The sequence below is a fragment of the Colius striatus genome, chromosome Z, assembly GCF_028858725.1.
Source record: "Colius striatus isolate bColStr4 chromosome Z, bColStr4.1.hap1, whole genome shotgun sequence".
Lineage (NCBI taxonomy): Eukaryota > Metazoa > Chordata > Aves > Coliiformes > Coliidae > Colius > Colius striatus.
Window position 1 is genome coordinate 33,035,854 of NC_084790.1, and position 21,311 is coordinate 33,057,164.

The 21,311-nt window shown below is 42.9% G+C and overlaps 1 protein-coding gene across 5 annotated transcripts in view; it reads left to right on the forward strand.

Moving 5' to 3' along the window:
- RNF38 (ring finger protein 38) overlaps positions 1 to 21,311 on the forward strand; it is a 111,017-nt gene that overhangs the window by 63,633 nt on the left and 26,073 nt on the right. For 4 of the 5 annotated variants that reach the window (XM_062018063.1, XM_062018066.1, XM_062018065.1 and 1 more), the window contains 2 exons: positions 12,668 to 12,861; positions 19,547 to 19,760. In XM_062018063.1, coding sequence (XP_061874047.1) covers positions 12,668 to 12,861; positions 19,547 to 19,760 — 408 coding nt within the window. Of the gene's footprint in view, positions 1 to 5,306; positions 5,422 to 12,667; positions 12,862 to 19,546; positions 19,761 to 21,311 lie in introns of those variants that run through there. The other variant, XM_062018067.1, reaches the window with a different exon arrangement.

A 21,311-nucleotide genomic window follows, 5' to 3' on the forward strand; every position in this document is an offset into this window, starting at 1 on the left:
TTCCCCAGCTACAGTGTCTGTCTGTCTTTGGATGCACTTCAACGTCTCATTGTCTTTCTTGCAGTGAGGGGTGCAAAACTGAGCTCGATATTTGAGATGCGGCCTCACCAAGTACAGGAGGACAATCACTCCTTTGTCCTTCTGGCCACACTGTTTCTAACAAAAGCCAGAATGCTGTTGGCCATCCTGACCACTTGTACACACTGCTGGCTCATGTTCAGGCAGCTATTTACCAACATCTCCAGGTCTTTTTCTACAGGACAGCTTTCCGGGCTCTCTTCCCTAAGCCTGTAGCACTGCATGGCGTTCTTGTGACCCAGGTGCAGGACCCAGCACTTGGCCTTGTTGAACGTCATAGAGTTGGCGTCAGCCTATCACTCTAGGCTGTCCAGATCCCTCCTTCTTCCCCTCAAGCATGTTTATTAGCACTCACACTTAACTTAGTCATCTACAAACTGACTGAGGGTGCCCTTGATTCCCTCACCCAGATCTTTGGTAAAGATACCACAGGATCACAGGATGGTAAGGGTTGAAAGGGAGCTCAAGTAATCATCTAGTCCATCTAGATCAGGTTGCACAGGAGTCTGTGTCCAGCTGGGTTTAAAAACCTTCAGAGGAGGAAGCTCCACAACTTCCCTGGGCAGCCTGTTCCAAAGTTATTTAAATAACTTAAGGTTGACTTCTACTGAAAGTAATCAGTCCTAGAACAAAAAAACTGGCATGACAGCATTTTTTAAAAAAAAATCTTTTAATCTTATAATGGAATTCCATTTTCAGTATTTGTTGCAGGGAAGCTGAAGCAGGAGATGCAGCTCTCTCACTCTCACAGTAAAGAAGTTTCTCCTCACATTCAAGAAGAACTTCCTGTGTTCCAGCTTGTGCCTGTTACGTCTTGTCCTTTTGCTGGGCACTAGAGAAAAAAGACTGGACCCGTCATCTTGTCACCTGCTCTTTAGGTATTTGTAACTGTTGATAAGGTCCTCCTCTCCAACCTAAACAGCCTCAGGTCTTGTAGCCATTACTCATAAAAGAGATCTTTCATCTTAGTAGCCATCTGCTATACACTCTCTAGAAGTTCTCTATCAGACCTGAACACAGTACTTGAGATGTTGCCTTAAGGCAGAATAGAGGTGGAAGAGAAGCTCCCTTGATCTGCTAGCCATGCTTTTCTTGGTGCACCCCAGAATGCCTTTGACCATCTTCACCACGAGGGCACATTGCTGGCTTGTGTTTATTTGCTCTCAACCAGAACTCCTAGGTCTCTCTCTGCAGAGCTGCTCTCCAGCAGGTCAACTCCTAGCCTGTACTGGTGCATGGGTTTGTTACTCCCCAGCTGCAGGATACTTTGTTTGCCCTTGCTGAACTTCATTGAACCTCATAAGGTTCCTCTCTGCCCAGCTCTCAAGCTGGTTGAGATCCCGCTGAATGGCAGCACAGCCTTCTGGGGAATCAGCCAATACTCCCAGTTTGGTGTCATCAGCCAACTTGCTAAGGGTACACTCTGTCCCCTCATCCAGGCCGTTGATGAAGATGTTGAGTTAAAATTGGCCTCAGAATCAACCCATGTGGAGCTCCACTGGCCAGCTCCATAGGCCTCCAGTTTGAATCTGTACCATTGATCACCACCCTCTGAGTTCTGTCGTTCAGACAGTTCTTGATCCACCTCCATCTACTCATCCAAGCCACACTGCCTGAGAGCTTTTTAATGAGGATGTTATGGGAAATGGTGCCAAAAGCCTTGCTGAAGTCAAGGTAGATGACATCCACTGCTCTCTCCTCATGTAGCCAGCCAGTTATACCCTGATAGGTAGCTATCAGGTTGTTCAAGCAGGATTTGCTCTTGTTGAATCCATGTTGACTCACCCTGATAACCATCTTTTCCTATGTATGTTTTTAGAGACAACATCCAGGATGAGCTGTTCCATTATGTCTGCAGGCTGACTGGCCTGTAGTTTCCTGGTTCATCCTTCTTGCCCTTTTTGAAGACTCAGGCACCTCAGCTGTGCTCCATGATCTTTCAAAAATGATGGAGAGTGGCTTAACAGCCACTTCAGTCAACCCTCTCAGTACTCATAGGTATATGCCATCAGGACCAATGGATTTGTGAGTGTACAGCTTGCCTAGTAGATCCCTAACCCAAACCAAGGAAAAGTCTTTCGTTCTCCAGACTGTACTACTCCAGAGACTGGACTTCCCAAGAGCCAGCTTTGGCAGTGAAAACTGAAGCAAAGAAGGCATTCAGTAGTTCAGCCTTCTCTGTATCCTCTGTCACCAGGACACGCTCCTTGTCCATCAGCAGGTTCACATTCTCCTTAATCTTCCTCTTGCTGCTGATGGATTTGAAAAACCCCTCCTCGTTTTCCTTTACATCCCTTGACAGATTTCATTTCAAAAGGGCTTTGGCCTTCTTGTTTTAATCCCTACATATTCTGGCAATGTTCCTGTACTCTTCCCAAACAACCAGGCCATTTTTCCACCTCCCATAGACTTATTTCTTCTCCTTGCGTAGTGATGGTAGTTCTTTCTTTATCCATGCAGGCCTCTTGTCTCCTTTTCCTGCTTTTCTACTTGTGAGGACACACCAGTCTTGGGCTTGGAGGAGGTGAAGCTTGACCATCAACAATTCTGTCCCATGAGATCCCTCCAAGAAGGTCTTTAAAGAGGCCAAAGTCAGCTGCCCTGAAATCCAGGGTCACAACCCTGCTTGGTCTTCTGCTTCTTCCACACAGGATCTTGAACTCCACCATCTCACGGTCACTGAAACCAAGGTTGCCTCCAACCTTCACATCCCCAGCCAGATGTTCTGTAGTCAGCACAAGCTCCAGCAGCACACTGCTCCTCATTTGTTCCTCAACCACCTGTGACAGCAAGTTGTCATCAACATTCTGTAGGAACCGTCTGGACTGTGTGTGCTTTGCTGAGTGGCTTTGCCAGTAAGTATCAGGGTCGTTGAAGTCCCCCATGAGGACCAGGGATTGTGATTGTGAGACAGGTCTCAGCTGTTTGTAGAAGGCCTCATCCACTTTTTCCTGATCAGGTGGCCTGTAATAAACTCCCACAATAGTATCACCCACACTACCCTGCCCCTTAGTTCTCACCCATAAACACTCAACCCTCCTCTCATACCTGGCCAGGCAGAGCTCAGTGCACTCTAATTGCTTTCTCACATAAAGAGCAACTCAACCCCCTCGCCTCATTTGCCTTTCTCTCTTTGATAACACATACCCATTCATGGCTGAGTTGCAGCCACGGGAACTGTCCCACCATGTCTCTGTAATTGCAATGAGATCGTGGCCCTATATCCTCACCCACATCTCTAGCTCCACTTGCACATTCCCCAAGCTGCGTGCGTTGGTGTAGAGGCAACGTAGGGGCTAACTCGAGCACACAGGTTTCCCTGGGTGGGTGCAGGAGGATCCTCCATCATTTGCCATTCTCTCAGGGCAGTCAGCCTTCTGCTTCTCATCTTGGTGTGCAGCTGAGGAGCACTCACCATTGCATTTCCTACCCTGAGCTGTTTCCTAGTTGGTTAAGATAGCACATACTTTGCCATTTTGCACCCTGCCCCTCAAATCCTCCTATTTAAAGCCCTCTTAATCAAGTTGGCCAGTGTATTCTCAAATATTCCAATGCCCCTGTGAGACAAATGTATTGTATCCTGCACTATCAGATTGCAGTCATCGAAGTAGGTCCTGTTGTCATCAAAACTGAAACCTTGTTGGCACCAACCTCTAAGCCAGGAGTTAACCTGTTAGTGACTGCCTCCTTTGCTCTGGTAGTCAGATAACTTGGGGCCTCCCAAGTTATCCTCCTAACCTTCACTTGTTTCCCTAAGGTTTTTTTAATCCTCCTTGATTTTGACTCTCTACATCAGTCATACTGACAGGAAAGAGGAGTAGGGGATAGTAGCCCTCATCCATGAGAACATGCCCTCTCAGCCCTTCTCAGACCTTGACTCCTGGCAGGCAGTATACGTGAGGCAACTCTGTGTCCAGTCAACAGATGGGTCTCTCGGTGCCTTTTAGCGTTAAGTCTCACACAACAAGCACTTGTCGCTTTGTTTTACAGTACCTGCTGCCTGTTGCCAGTGAAGCAGTTGGTGGTGGATTGGTCAGTGAGGGTTCCCCATCTGGACCTTGCTTGTCCATGTCTTCTGTTATTAATGCTTCATAATTGTTTTTGATTGAAATAGTGAAGGAGGGGTTGCAGATCCCTACTGTTTTGTGTCACCAGGGTTGAAGGCATTTCATGTTCAGTGGTTTATGGTGCCTGGTTTTGGAACCATCTGTAAATCTCTAGCTCTGCTCCCCTAATATTTGAAGCCTACTAATGGTTTCTTGCAGCTTTTTTAGCTGATGCTGCAGCTCTTGGACATGAAAGCACCTGTCTCAAATACTTAGCTTAGCAAGAGGTGTACCTAAACACCCACTGCAGTCTACCTGCAATGAAGCATCCTTGCTACCCATCTCCATCTGGGTGGATACATCCATCTTCTGCAGGACATTCTCTTTCTGAGCCCTGGCTTAGCTTGCAGGCAAGTCCTCTCCATCTTGTCAGTTTGAGACCAGAGCGCTCCCCCGGGTTGTGGCTCTCTGGGTAGCAGATTGTTCCCTGCTCATCCTGCCTGTGCAGACTGGCTGTGGCAACTGTAACCCTGTGCTCCTGGTCACAATCCCTGGGTGCATTTAAGTCCCCAGTGGTGGCCTCTGCTCCGCCTCCCAGCAGGGCTATCCACTGTGAGAGCTGCTGGCTCCTGACTGGTCTCCTTGCTGTTCCTCCACTTTCCCTGCTCCGGGAACCCCTTGCTTGCCTCAATCAGTTGCTCAGTTGCAAAAACTGAGCCTTATCACTGCTTTGTGTCTCACCAACTGAACAAGAAGTTGTCTTGTATATGTAACCCAGCCAGCCATGTTTCCAAGTTGTCCCTTGGTCACAGCTCTGAAGTTAAAGCTTGGCTGGAAAGAAATGGCTCTGAATATTCATGGTGGTGATGTTTTTTGGTAAAATCTGAATGGGACTTGGAAAAGATCTTTATGTATTGTTTTTATCAATTGTCTTGAATGTTTACATTCTAGAGTTTCTATTTGATGCCCGGAGGATGGAAGGTGTGGACAGCTACGTTAGAATTTTTATTTTCTCACTATGTACCCACCTTACCTTCACTTTACCACTTTGTTGTACCAGTTTGTATTTGTTATTTAAATTTATTTTTTCCAGTTTTTAATAGGGAAGTTATGGTGTCTGTTCCAGACAATCTGTTATTCATGAGAACAGGTAAAATGGTGATGTGAATGGTGGTAGGCTGAAGCAGAAGTTCCTGAATACTGCTTAACGCTGCAGAAACCGAGCAAGCAGTGTTTTGTGTTCCAGCTGAACTGGCACACAGTTGGCAAGGTGAAGAAGATTGCTAAAATAACCGATGTGAGTAAACCAGCACAATTCTTTATACTGATAAGATTCTTACCCCTGATGTTTATTCTGTTAGTCAAAGTTACTCTAAAGAGCATTTGCTATGGAAAGCTCTGTGTCATCTTGGTATGATTCTGCTAGAAGATCTTTATGCATAGACGAGTCCTTTTTCCTGCAGCCATGTATCCAACTGGATAATCTTTGTTTATTTTGTCTTGGAAGAAGCACAGCAATTAGGCTTGGGAGTAGACTATCCATAAAATCTAATTTTTTTTGTCACCCATGGCACATATTTGCTTCTTTTTAGTAGAACTGTTATGGATTTATTTAAAGCTAGAATTTTAAGAGTATATTTACAAGAAATGCCAAGCTTTATGTATAAACTTCAAGAGCTTTCAGTCTGTCTTTTAACACTTATTATGATCACACTTTTTTTTCTCCTGTTTCTTTTTTTCCACCTTTACACAACACACAGGTGTAGGTCCTGCAGGGACTAGGTACAATGCTCAGCAAGTGAAAGCTTTGGCTTTAAGGATAGCCTAGCATTACCACAATGGGAATCCCAGGACACCAGTGCACATCAAACAGGGGATCCAATGCAGTGGAGCCCTGGTGAGGAGTGAAACTCAAGGGAAGGCCACCACAGGGGGGGATAATAAAACTTGTGCTGATATGCATATATTGTATACATGCAATGTGAGAATTATGCTTTGACTATCATCAAGCTGGACCAGCTGGAGAGTAGCAGGGCACTGGGACCAGGCTGGGCTATCAGGCAGACCAAGGATCCAAGCTAGTATTCTGGGGAAACTGCGAGTGTAGTGCACCTGTGGGACAAGTGTGAATGCTGTGTGTCTGCAGTGAGCAGCAAGCTGGACTAGACAGTGAGTCAGGGACCCGTTGGACAGGTAAGGGGACCTGGGATTGCCACAGGAGTGCCAGACAGGCAAACAGGCCATGATGGTATGTGGGATACCACAAATGTTATGGTCCTTGTGAACCTCGAGAATATTATGTGCTGGATTAGTGACCTTCTGTCTCAGCCCATGTGGAGGAGGAGAGGTGGCTGTCTCTGCTTGTGTTTATGTGGATGCTGTTGAAGGCAGCATCTTCTCCATGGCAGTGTGTATGACCAGCCATGTCAATGCCCTTTGTGTTATGTGTCGTTAGATACATGCTGAGTTTTGCCACTGATTGAATCTGCAAAGAGGAAAACAGCAGCTTTGACCCTCATCTAGGGATGTTAGCAGGAGAATCACTTGTCTTGACCTACTGGTCATGCTTGTTTTGATGCAGCCCACGATATAGCTGGCTTTCTGAGCTACAGGCACACACTGGTAACTCATGTCCAGTTATTCATCAGTGCTCCCAAGTCTTCCTCAGGGCTGCTCTCAGTTGGTTTGTGAAAAAATGTCCACCTTTATTATTCACAGCTTTTTAATATAGAAATATCTGTGGGTGTCACTGCACAGTTTTTAGGACTAATACAGGCAAAAACCGGTCCACTATAGTCCATTCTACATGTACCTATGCAATCTATGATATGTTTCAAGGACTAAGATAATGAAATGTCAAAGTGTGAGGTAATTAGTTACTATAGTGGGTGTGGCTGTCACAACATCTGAGTAGGTAAGAATTGTTATAGTTTATTGGATTGATTACAGCATATTACTGAGCAAACTCTTAACTGCTCTGAGTGATATTTTAGGTGAGATTTTGAGAAGAACAGAGTATTGAGTGTTTACTGAAATGCAGATGTGGGCATTTGTTATGTTTACTTTATCTGTTTTTATCATTGCTGTTTTTTAACAGGTAAAAAAACATCAAGTTTTGGTTTGGAAATCCTAGGTAAATATAGAAATACATAGAATTATATATTTATATATATAGAAGATGCTCTTAGCCTGTGAGCTGAGTTTATGCAGAGGACTTTAACAGGAGAATTGAAGTACAGTAATTGTGTGGAAATACACTGCTGTTGTTCATGCAGCAGAAATAAAACATCTTTGGAAACAAGACTCTAGTGCCTTTACAGCTTGATCTGTACTCCCACTTCTCTGATATATAGACTACAGTAAAGACCCATTAGAGACCAATAACTCTAATGTCTATCCGGGATTAGTTTATAATTGCATGTACATTTTTGTCATTATGAAACTTTTTGTGTTATGTTAGAATAACATTTGGTTTTTTAGACATTGACCATTGGAGTCAGCTCATGGATTCATGAAGTTTTGTGGGAGACAGATTGTTCATGGGATGATATCTTTCATATTTCTTAATTGTTGAGGGTGATGGCAGATTAGGTGAAGAGTTAGATTAGACATTGGGAAAAAACATGTTACCCAGGCCATACTGTTGTGCAGAGACACTTGACAAAAAATCTGAACTGCACTGCACAGTTCAGTTGCAAGAGCAGTAAGGTTAGTTAAATACAGCTCTGCACTGAACTGGGTTGAATGCTCTACCTTGTAACACCACACCTGAGTTTAAACTTCTGTCTGCTGCTGACTAGGGTTGAGATGGAGGAACACAATAATGCTTACAATACAGTCTGGACTCTCATGGCTCTATCCAATCACATAAGAGACTTTATTTTGTCTTGATTCTAGGGTTACGGGGCACAGCTGTTCCCAGAGCTTACTAGATCTGACCTAGATAATATGCTTTAAATGAGCTTGGTCATTACCTGTGAATAAGCCACTACATTTGGACACAAGTGTTCAGCCCATGAGATGGTAGAGTTCAAGATCCTGTGTGGAAGAGGCAGGACACAAAGCAGGATTGTGACCCTGGAGTTCAGGCGAGCCGACTTTGGCCTCTTCAAAGACCTACTTGGACGGATCTCATGGGATATGATTTTAGAAGACAGAAGAGGCCATGAGAGCTGGTCAGTCTTCAAGCACCACTTCCTCCAAGCCCAAGATCAGTGTGTCCCAGTGCACAAGAAAGGAGGAAAAGGAGGTAGGAGGCCTCCATGGATGAGCAAGGATCTGCTGGGACAACTCAGGCAGAAAGCAGCCATCTATGAGAGGTGGAAACAGGGGCTGGCTTCTTGGGAAGAGTATAGGAACATTGCCAGGGCATGCAGGGGTGCAACTAGGAAGGCTAGAGCCCTTCTAGAATTAAATTTAGCCAGGGAAGTTAAGGACAGCAATAAGGCACTTTTCAAGTACATCAGCAGCAGAAGGATGGTAAGGGATAATGTGGGCCCACTGCTGAACGCAGAGGGTGCCCTGGTGTCTGAGAATGCAGAGAAGGCCGAAGTACTGAATGCCGCCTTTGCTTCAGTCTTTAAGGCCAAGGCTGACGCTTGCGAAGCCCAGTCCGGCAAAATAACAGGATGGCCAGGACAGCAGAGGACTTGCCCTGGGTGGAAGATGAGGAGGTTAAAGACTTGTTGGCCAAGCTTAAGTCTCATAAGTCAATGAGTCCTGATGGGATACATCCTAGAGTGCTGAGGGAGCTGGCCGATGTGATGTCTCTCTCCATCATTTTTGAACAATCATGGAGGACAGGTGAGGTGCCTGAGGACTGGAGAAAGGCCAGTGTCACTCCAGTCTTCAAAAAGGGCAAGAAGGACGACCCAGGAAACTACAGACTGGTCAGCCTTACCTTCATCCCTGGAAAGGTGATGGAACAACTCATTCTGAATATTATCACTAAACATATGAAGGACAAGATGGTTACCAGGGGGAGTAAACATGGCTTCACCAAGGGGAAATACTGTTTAACCAACCTGATAGCTTTCTAACCGGCTGGCTAGATGAGGGGAGAGCAGTGGATGTCATCTCCCTTGACTTCAACAAGGCTTTTGACACTGTGTCCCATAACATCCTCATCAGAAAGCTCAAGCACTGTGGTTTGGATGAGTATACAGTGAGGTGGATTGAGACCTGGCTGAATGACAGAGATCAGAGGGTGGTGATCAATGGCACAGAGTCGAGTTGGAGGCCTGTGGCCAGTGGAGTTCCACAGGGATCGATTCTGGGGTCAGTCTTGTTCAACATCTTTCATAAATGACCTGGATGAGGGGACAGAGTGTACCCTCAGCAAGTTGGCTGCTTACACCAAACTGGGAGTACTGGCTGATTCCCCAGAAGGCTGTGCTGCCATTCAGTGGGATCTCAACTGGCTTGAGAGTTAGGCAGAGAGGAACCTGATGAGGTTCAACAAGGGCAAGTGCAGAGTCCTGCATCTGGGAAGGAACAACTCCATGCACCAGTACAGGCTCGGGGTTGAACTGCTGAAGAGCAGGTTCTGCAGAGAGAAAGCTGGGAGTCCTGATTGATAATAAACTAAATACGAGTCAGCAATGTGCCCTCGTGGCCAAGGCCAATGGCATCCTGGGATGCATCAAGAAGAATGTGGCCAGCAGGTCAAGGGAGGTTCTTCTCCCCATCTACTCTGCCCTGCTGAGGCCTCATCTGGAGTCCTGTGTCCAGTTCTGGGCTCCTCAGCTCAAGAGGGACAGGGAAGTGCTGGAGAGAGTCCAACGCAGGGCCACCAAGATGATCGTGGGACTGGAACATCTTTCATATGGGGAAAGGCTGTGGGAACTGGGGCTGTTTAGTCTGGAGAAGATGAGATTGAGGGAGATCTTAGTAACATTTATAAATGTCTAAATGGTGGTTGTCAGGAGGTTGGGACATCTCTTTTTTTCTATAGTATCTAGCAACAGGACAAGGGGTAATGGGACGAAGCTGTAGCACAAAAAGTTCCACTTAAATATAAGAAAAAACTATTTCACCGTGAGGGTGAGTGAGCAGTGGCACAGGCTGCCCAGAGGGGTTGTGGAGTCTCCTTCCTTGGAGGTCTTCAAGACCCGCCTGGACATGTTCCTATGTGACCTGGTCTAGGTGACCCTGCTTCTGCAGGGGGGTTGGACTAGATGGTCTCTCAAGGTCCCTTCCAACCCCTACCATTCTATGATTCTGTGATTCTATGTCTGAAAATACTCTTCAAATATTAGTTTACCTTTAAAATAAAGGTCTTCATGAAGTACAGGATACATGTAGGTTATTCCCTAAATTTGACATTGAAGAGACAAAGTCATTTCTTGTTCTATTTCCTAGGACCATTAAGTGGAGCATTGGAGGAGAGAGTGATTTTCAGATATTGGCAGCAATTGTTTTGGATGTAATTCTCATCTATAGTGGTTGATCATCACTGTATGTGCAGTCTTTATAATGTGACTGGAAAAAGAGAATGAGAAAGAAACATCTTAAGGATCTTGTGGCAAATACCTAGTCTTTCTCAAATGAAATAGAACAGCATTTACGTAAAACATTCAAAAAATTTCTACAAGTAACATATGCAGAACTATAGCAAACAATTTTATATGTAGTTTTTGTAGTGTGTTTCCTTTAAAGGATGTCTTACCAATGGATATGCTCTTTCATTACCTTCGTTACCAGCAGACAGTAAGAGTTTACAGGACATACAGATGAGAATGGGTCAAAAGTGTACTAGGGATCTCTGTGAAATGCCAACTTTTAGGGATGCTATTGTAAGTTTTAGTGTCCTGAAGTACATTGCTTTGTTTACTTGTAGCAAACTGATGCCGTTATCCTGATATTGTTACTGTTAAATATGAAGTAATCTATGTTTCTGCTCATCATGCTGTTTTTGTTGAAATAATATTTAAACTAAGGTAGTGGTTTTACCTGGTTAGTTAAAAGCTAGATACAATGTTCTTGATAGATACCAGACGTCTTATTGCCTGTTGGGCAGGAGAAAAATACATAGCGTAATGGCTGTAAAAAGCAGCAGCAGTCCCAGAGAATGTTTTGAATATTGGCAAGATGCAACTAGAGTGGTTCAGGTTTGGGGGATTTACTGTCATTACTGAAGTTCTCATAGTCCAGGAATAAACTATTGAACTTAATGACCAATAACAATGTAGATTACAAAATGATACTGGCAAGATGTACTTATTATACATGATAGTTGAAATTGACATGGAAACAAATCTTAAATTATACAGGGTATGTTTCTCTCCCATGTGCTAGTATTACCTTGTTACACTCATAATGTGATAATCGATGTCTTAATAAAAATGAAGATAAAACACTAAGTCTTTGCATTTCTATTGGGTTTGGGGTTTTTTTTATGACATTTATTTGCAAGTAGGTTTGGCTTAGCTTCAGTTTATTTCTTTTTCAGTACAGAAAAAGACAGTTAAATTTTAAATCTTTCCTTGTGTGTAGTTCCAAAAATTATTTTATCTTTATTTTCTTTCTAATGAGAAACAATTTTGAGTGAAAATACTGTTGCTTGGCACACATGGAAATTAACACTTGTTATGGAGTTTGAAATAGCTGTATGATGTAGAAATTTGGAGTGATGATGCAGGCTGAAGACTTAGAAGTTTGCTTTTAGTTTTTGTAATTTCAGTTGGTGAGATCTGGAGTAGAACTTGTATTTTTCTACATTTTCAGTTGTACTTGTTAACTTGAAGAGGCAAAGTAGTTAACTTGTGTTTTGAAACAACCACGAGAATATTACTTCCATGGGACACGGCCTACTTTAGCTATAGTGATATAGGAGAATGTTACTTGGAGGTGAATGGCCCTCATATCACTAGCATTGAAAGCTTTAGGTACTATGTAGTCCCTGCAGAATTTTAGTGAATTACACAGAATGAACTAAAGGTTGTTGGTTGTTTTTCAGATTATGTATAAGTATTTTTCTATGACCATTACTGTCCTAATAAGTACAAGGATGAAGCACCTCTGTGCTGAGCTAGCAGAATTAAAATAGGCTGCAAAACAGAGCAAATACCAGATTATCTGTGTAAGTACAAATCTGATAGAAAGGGATGCAATGCAGAGTGCAAGCTGTGTTTGACATCTCCTTACTGACAAGTACAAATTACATTGTTGTGAAGACTGTTTATACATGTTTTCCTGCTTCTGTAGCCTATATATGCTAGAGCAGGAGGGATATAAAACAGTTTATGCCTTGTTTTCCTCAATTTATTCTCTTATATAAGTTTGGTTTTGCATGAATGTTAGAATTTTTATCTTTTAACGTAGCTAAAATATAATTTATTAGTAATTCTTTTAAGCATTAGGGAGCCAACAAAAATCTGTGTTAAAAAGGTATATCAGCAACTACTTGCAGGTGTTGAATTTTGTGGTATTTTAGTGCAATCTTCAGTAAGTCATTCCTAATGGTAGCTGCAAAGCAACACTGAAGTGTGATTCCTAATTCACTTATCTGGAGGTGGATTTTGTTTTGTTTTGCACTGACATAGAGCGAAGACAGTCCTAGTCCCAAGCGGCAGCGCCTTTCCCATTCAGTCTTTGACTATACAGCAGCATCACCAGCCCCATCACCACCAATGCGACCATGGGAGATGACATCAAATAGGCAGCCTCCTTTGGCTCGGCCCAACCAACACCAGTACTCAGGGGAACGATGCAATACACCTGCACGAAACAGGAGGAGGTAAGCAAGCTGTGTGGATTGGGAAACAATTTATTCCAGATTTCAGCTCAAGGAGCTTGTATTTCAGGCAACATTCTAGATCACACATGGAAAACATATTTACATTTGCTTTGAGCTATAAGTTATTATAGTTGTAACTGAAAAGCTGCTGGAAGTAATTCAGATACGTGCATCATCCCATAATTTTTGTGAATAATCAACTTGATAAAAGGCATACAAATTAGCATTCTTAATTATGAGCCTGATTTTCTTCCAGTTTGCACTGGAACAATAGGCATTTATAAAAATTCAAAGAAAAATATTTTATGTCATGGTACTTTTAAAGATACTAAGAGTTATTGTTGTAGTACAGTAATTTTCACTGCAGTCACAATTATTTTCTTATATAAACTAATCTGAAAAAAATTGGGAGATACTGACTGGAAAGGGTGAGGAGATTAGCATAATTTTAAATGATCCCTGTGGTGGGTAATTCACAGATAACAGAAGTTAGAGTTCCGTGTTGGTTCTAGCTTGTGCCTCATTAACCTCTTAAAACAGGTTTTTGGAAGAAGACCCAGAAGTCATGGTAGAGATTGGTATGGCCAGGTTGAACTGGTACCTGGATGGATGATAATACAGGCAACTGTAAAAACACAGACTTCTTTACTATCCTAGTTAAACTAATTATCAAAAATAAAAGCTTTCATTGCTTCACATTCTGCTTCAAAAATGCTACAGTGTCCCTCTGTTCTCTTCCGAGAAGTATTGCGGCTTGGATTTACTAAAATTAAACCGTCTATGCTTTTTCATTATATAAAATATTAGACTTAAGAAATATAGAACTGATTTTTTTTCTGATGCCACAAATCAAATTTGTCAACCATGAGCAATCAGACTTTAACATATGCTGGTTTCGTGTCTTTGTTTCAAGTACATGAATCTGAAAGCTTTCAGTCAGTGGCATTCAAAATATACAGCTCCCAAAACAGGTTGTAAAACTTAAGAGGTTGAATTGTGAACGTGCAAGGTTATTGTGAAGACATGTCATGGTTTGGCCCAGCTAGCACAGCAGCACCACGACAGTCTCTTACTCAGTGCCCCCATTCACCCCCACCCTCATTAGGATGGCAGAGGCCCCAGCAAAATGGGAGTAAAAAGATAAGCAAGGTTGTTGTGATTGAGACAAGGGCAGGGAGGACTCGCTGCCAATTACAGTTCTGGGCAAAACAGACTCCAGTACTCGACTTAGAGAGGAAAGTAGGAAAGTTTATTCTACAAGAAACAGAATGGAATAAAAGTAAAAAGGGAGTAGGATGATGAGAAAATTACAACCAGCACTTTAAGATCTCCCTCCCCCATCCCTCCTTTCTTCCCAGGCCCAGCTCACTGCTCCCGATATCTCTACCTCCTCCTCCCTCAATGGCTCAGGGGGGCAGGGAATGGGGAATGTTGTCAGTCTCTCACAGATGGGCCCTGCTGCTTCTGTCTTCTCAGATGAGGAAGACTCCTGGCATTCTTCCCCTGCTCCGACACGGGGTTCCTCCCCTGGGACATAGTCCTTAATGAACTTCTCTGGTGTGGGTTGTTCCAAGCAGTTGCGACTTCTTCCGGTACAGAGTCCCTCACACGGGACACAGTCCTTGGTGACTATCTCTGGCGTGGATTCTTCACCGCGGTTGCAGTTTCTGCAGTTGCAGGGTCCCTCTCTTGGGACAAGGCCTCTTCTGGCATAAGTTTAATGAGCTGCTTTGTCATGGGTTCCTTCCCACAGTTACAGCTGTGGATATTGGGTCCCTTCCATGGGACACGGCCTACTCCAGCTATAGTGATTAAGGGTCTCTCGTTCGGGACGCAGCCTCTTCCAGCCATAGTTTTAATGAAGAAAATCTCTGCCCCTGATTCAGTGTCTGTAGTGAAGTGATTGCATCCCTCCCATGGGACACAGCCTCCTCCGGCCATAGTCACTGCCCCTGGCTCGGGGCCTTTAATGAAGTGACTCCCTGCCTCTGGTTCGGGGCCAGCTTTAGCAAAATGAGTCTCTGCCCCTGATCTGGGCTCATTATCAAAATGAGTCTCTACCACTGATGCAGGGTCTTTAAGGAAATGCAAATAAATCTCAGCTTCACCAGTTCTCTCCATAGAATGCAGGAGAATCTCTGCTCCAGCACACCTCCTCCTCTCTTTCATCACTGACCTTGTTTTTCCCACTGTTCCTACTCCTTGCACCACCACCAGCCAGAAGAAGAAGAGGCAGAAGAAGGAAGAAACAGGAAGAAGAAGCCTCCTCTTCCAGCTTCTTCTTAAAAAGTGATTGTGGAGGTGTCTAATTGGCTCGGCCCTAGAAGTGGGTCTGGCTCAGAGCTGGGGAAAGTTTTGAGCAACTTCTTACAGGAGCCATCTTTACAGCCCCTTCCCCCTTATCAGAAAAGGCTGTCATGTCAAACCATGACAAGACAGAAGATGAGGTCTTCTGTATGATTTGGTACAGGGATGCGCTACAGAGGCATTTGGTCCACAAAGTTTGTTTAACCTTAAAATGGTTTTGTTTGGTGTCCGGACAGCCTACACAGATATCTTTGCAATGTCCATTAACATCTTCTGCAAAGTAGAATGCTTTACAAGCTAAAGGCCAGTTTGGATGTGCCTTGGGGTGAAGGAGATGAATATGCGTGGGACAAGTGGCTGAGTTTCAAATGCAGTCAGGTTTTACAGGTGTGCTGTGGCTTGCAAGTAAACCATGTTACAAGCCATCTTCAGACTGACAGGAGTTACAGACACAAAGGATTACTCTTTGTAGGGCCATGTCACCTACTCTTGAGTAATAACAGCTGGGTTTTTTTTCTAGTCAGAGACATTTGAATGTGTCAGTACTTTGCCTCCTTGAACTTGAGTCAGGGCATTTTTTAGCCTGAGTTCACTGATGCATTTGAGCGTGCTCTGTGTCAGTTCTACAGTAGTACCCCACCCCATCTCCTCTCCTAGAACAGGATCACTAGAGTGGACAATATATATGTGTCACTTATTTTGCAGGAGGCTTTCTGAGGCTTAGAATGCCCTGGAGACATTTCAGAACCAATAACCACTCTTGTGGATCAAATCTGGATTGCTTAAAAATCAATCAAATCTTGATTGGCATCCTGGGATGCATCAAGAAGAATGTGGCCAGCAGGTCAAGGGAGGTTCTTCTCCCCATCTACTCTGTCCTGCTGAGGCCTCATTTGGAGTCCTGTGTCCAGTTCTGGGCTCCTCAGTTCAAGAGGGACAGGGAAGTGCTGGAGAGAGTCCAACGCAGGGCCACCAAGATGATCGTGGGACTGGAACATCTTTCATACGAGGAAAGGCTGCGGGAACTGGGGCTGTTTAGTCTGGAGGAGAGTGAGGGGAGATCTTATTAACATTTATAAATGTCTAAATGGTGGGTGTCAGGAGTTTGGGACATCGCTTTTTTCTACAGTAGCTAGCAACAAGACAAGGGGTAATGGGATGAAGCTGGAACAAAAAAAGTTCCACTTAAATATAAGAAAAAACTATTTCACCGTGAGGGTGACGGAGCAGTGACACAGGCTGCCCAGTGGTTTTGGATTGTGGAGTGTCCTTCCTTGGAGGTCCAAGACCCGCCTGGACATGTTCCTATGCAACCTGATCTAGGAGAACCTACTTCTGCAGGGGTATTGGACTAAATGATCTCTAAAGGTCCCTTCCAACCCCTACCATTCTATGATTCTATGATTGTGAGTGGATCTGTTATTAATGCTTTAGATGAGGTTATGCATGTGCTTTTGAAGCCAGTTTCCTGCTTTCCCTGCATTGGTTTCTCTTTTCCCATGGCAGAGTGGTTTCAGAGTTCATGAAGTGCACTCATGAAAGGTGCACTCCAGTTGCAAATGGTCATTCAACTCAGGGAAACACAGTAGAGCAAATGAAAGCAAAATCTCTGAAGGTTGTGCAGCATGGACATCACTCTTGACTCATCATCATCAACTTTAACTCTTTTGTCTTACCAGGTCACTCCTGTTGGTCAGCAAAGGCTGTGTTGGTTTTATTCTGAGTTATCGAGTTACTGTTTAGACCTTTTTTCTTTTATCGTATCTTGTACTGTGTCTGGCACAACCGTGTAGTTTCTTTCAGATTCATTGCAACCAAATAAATTATGTGTTTAGAAAGATAGCCTCCTGGTGTGAATTTAGAGAAAGATGATATTGTTGTCCAGCTACTTTGGTAAAACCATAATGCATGTATATATGAAGCATAGAAGGCTGTTTAAATTTGTCTTTACCAGTCATTGTGAAGTCAGGAGATCGGTACCAATACCTCACCCATATTCTGTGTTTCTTTTTATCCTTTTCTCCTTTTCTTGAGTGTAATTCTGAACTAATTGACCTTATTAGAAAATACTAAAATCTACAAATACTAACTCTGAAGTTCTGGATAGCTTTTGATGGCGATTCCTACTCAAGGGTAGGAATTCCTGCAGTTTTTTGACCACTTCATCTTGTATCTTTGTTTTAACTGGGCATTTACCATGTTAATACTATGCATGTAGAACTATAGGATTTTTTTTCTGGATGTTTCTTAGACTTCAAGCACAGATTAATTAACTCATATTAAATAATAGTTTAGACTCATACCTTGAAAATTATTCTGAAATAATGCCCAATATTTCAGAAAGCACATAGTTAAGTATCTGGATGCTTTGAATTTTGCTGAATTAAAAGTATAGTTTCTTTATAGCTCTGCATAGAAAAATGTTCAGTTTTGCTTTTTCCAGAGAATAGTACTGCATTCATTTTAAAAAAACAGTCCAGGAATTTTGCCAGCTTTCACTGGCTATGCTCTCTCATAAATCTTTGTTCATAGAAAAGTAAAGCCAGATCGTTTAATAAAGATGAAGTACAAATAATTTTATGAGACGCTATATTGTCTAAATTAGATAATTTCTGGTATTCTTCTTCCAAAGCAGTGACATTGTCTTTTGTAACTTTCTTCTGTTCCTGCAGCTTTTCCAAACAGAAATTCTCGCATAGACATTTTCTGTTCAAGTATTCAGAGCATTTCCATTTTATAGTAGGAAACAGCAACTTGAAAGCAACCTTAGTACTCAAAAAATATAATATCATTGCATTAATAGGTCAATGGTTAGAAGTCATGTATATCAGTTTTATCTAATGACAATGTAATAGGTGTATCATACTAGTAACGTAGGGATGGAGGATGCAACCAAAAGTCTGGGAAGGGAAACTGAAATGAGACAAATGCATTAGTAAAACTGTAAGTTTAGATTCTCAGTGCTTAGGAGAAAACAACAGCTTGTATGTTCTGCCATGGTAACTTGTAAAGATAAAGAAGGCTATATGTTTTCTCAGTTGGGGGTTTTGTGTTTGTTTTAAGAATGCTATGTATTAATATGGTGTTATGCTTTCTCTCTGAGATGTCTGAATTAGCATTTTTTTCAGTTCTAAGAAAGGCAATAATGGTATAACATTATTTTGAAGCAGGGCAGAAAAAGAGTGGCTTGAGATACTGTACCATATACTCACAGTAGTACCTGAATAGCTGGTAGTAATCTCTCTCATCCCAAGAGTCTGAGTTGGACTCAGCTTGAGAAATGTCCTTGGATTTGCCAGCAGGTTTCAGGTTTATTTGATTTTATGTGGTATTAACAATGGGAACAGTGACAATGAAGAATTGGAAATTCTCTTTGCTCCATTGCTGGAGAAAATATGTTCTAATGGTTACAGACCCTTCTTGTCTTTGCTCTGCAGTTTGGTTGCTTTGGCTTTTTCCATTAGTGGGAAACCATTCCATTCCATGTAGCTTAATTTTCTATTGCCTTTGGGACCTGTAATTTATGTGTTGCCAAGGTGGGAAGGCATATATTGGAAGTACTAAAGAATGGTTTTGTTCTTTCAGTTCTTTCCACTTCCAAATAAATGAAGTTATTTGATTGAAACTACTAATAGTGAGTCTGTTACTTGTGTGTGAGTGATTTTCTGAATATTGAACCAGAGACTCTGGTCTCTGATTTATAGAAGTCTTGGTTCAAGATAGTAGGAGCTCTGCTCAGAGCTTGCACACAATTATATGCAAATCTTACACCTGCAGAATAGTCACTTAAAAGAAGTGATTGCTCTGGTCTAAATTGATCTGTACAACAAATGTGCACTCTGTAAAAGAAAGATGACCACAATCACAGTTTCCTGTCGTCTTTTGAAGAGAATTCTGTGGAGCACTCAGTTACATAGTGAATACGTGAGAGCTGAAAACTTTGTTTCTTCAGAGAAATCTTCTGCTTTGTCTGCCATTGCTAAGTGAGGAAGCGTTCTTTGACCTGGTTGAAGCAAGGACCCTGGGGAAATGTAATGTAGGATTTTTACCTAGAATAAATGCATGGAAATTTCTTGAAGTTTGCTGTCTTGACTTTGAAGCACTTGCCTTGGCAATCCAAATACCATTTTTTTAACAGGCTAGTATTTACAGTGTTCTGGTATGCTCTGTTAAGCACTTTTATGCTGAAAAAAGAGTCGTCTCTAAGGCTTCTAGCAGTTTTGTTGGTAAGAAGTTTTATTCCAATGAAATAAACCTATTCTAGTAAAATTTTCCAGTGTAGAAAAACTTCTTGTTACTTGATTCTGTTGTGGTTTTAGTTATGAAGAGGGATTTGTATAATTTGTATAATCTCTAATTTTTTTTAATATGTTTCCAGTCCTCCTGTTCGACGTCAGAGGACAAGGAGAGATCGTTTGTCTAGGCATAATTCAATTAGCCAGGATGAAAACTATCACCATCTCTCCTATGGACAGCAGCAAGCAATAGAAGAGCCCAGAGCCTTTCACCCACCAAATGTATCTCCTCGTATGTTGCACCCAGCTGCTCATCCACCACAGCAGAATGCAGTGATGGTTGACATTCATGATCAGGTAAGAGTTTTAGACTACAAACAAATGGACATTGAAAATGTGGGTTTTAGTTTTTTGATGATTTTTGCATTTGTTTTCCAGATCTTCAAAATCCCTCTGCTCCTCAAAATAGTTGGTAATGAAAGTCACACAAAACACTAAATTTTATTTGCCCTCTCACAGAGGATTTTTCCTTTTGAATATCATTGGTGCGTGGAACACTGCAGTAGGCAGTAAAAAAAAAAAATAAAGTCAGACTTCTAATGAAGTCATAACAATTTGTTGATGCATATGTTGGCACAGTTCTATAGGCCTCTGGCTCAAATCTTTGAAATTGTCATGGTTTTGGCTGAGATGGGAACAAAGAACCACAGGCAGCTGTTTGCTCACTCCTCCCACTCCCAGCAAGATGAGGAAAAGTAACAAAGTGCCTTTGGAACTCTCTGAGGACAAGGAGGACTCACTTGCCACTTACAGTCACAGGCAAAAGAGAAGGAACTACTCAACTTGGGGAAGAAAACAAAACTATTTAATCCACCACCAAGCAAAAAGATAACAAACAGAAGATATAACCATCAAAAAGCAATACAGAGTAGGGTAATAATGAAGGGTGCAACCAGTCCTGCAAGATCTCTTTCTCCCCACCTATTCCCTCTTCTCAGGCTCAGGCACCTGTTCCCGGTGTCTTTACCTCCTCCATCACTGAGTTTTGCAGGAGGCAAGGAATGGGAGGAGTGCAGTCCCTCATGCTCTGATGGCCCCTGCATCTTGTATCTTCTCAAGGCAGGAGGACTCTTCACTGGTTATCCCTGCTCCAGCACAGGGTCTCTCACATGCCAGGTAGTCCTGCATGGGCTGCTCTAATGCGTGTTCATCCAGAGGACCGTAGCTCCTCTCAACTTCCTGTGTCATGGGATCCTCCACAATCATCACCATCTGGCACAAGATCTTCCTGGAGCTGCTGGTGGCTCTCAGTCATGGAATTGCCCTCCATGCATTGCAGGGGACAACTGCAACCTTGGGTTGCAGGGGTGTCTCTAGTCTGACACTTCACCTCTTCCTCTCTTGCTGACTGCAGGGTCTACATGGTCATAGAGTCACAGAATCACTTAGGTCAGAAAAGGCCTTTAAGATCATCAAGTCCAACCATTAACCCAACACTGCTAAGTTTCACTAAACCATGTCCCTCATTGCTTTATCTACATGTCTTCTAAATACTTGCAGGGGTGATGACTCAACAACTTCACTGCGCAGCCTGTTCCGATGTGTGATAACCTGGTTGATGAAAAAAATTTTCCTAATAGCCAATTTTACCTCACCCTCCTGGCACTACTTGAGGCCTTTTGTTCATGTCCTGTTATTTGTAACTTGAGAGAGGAGACTGACCACCACTTTGACACAACCTCCTTTCAGCTAGTTGTAGAGTCTCCCCTCAGCCTCCTCTTCTCCAGGATAAACAACTCCAGTTCCTTCAGCTTCTCCTCATAGGACTTGCTTTCCATACCCTTCACCAGCTTCATGGCCTCTCTGGGCACACTCCAACACTTCAGTGTCCTTCTTGCAGGGAGGGGC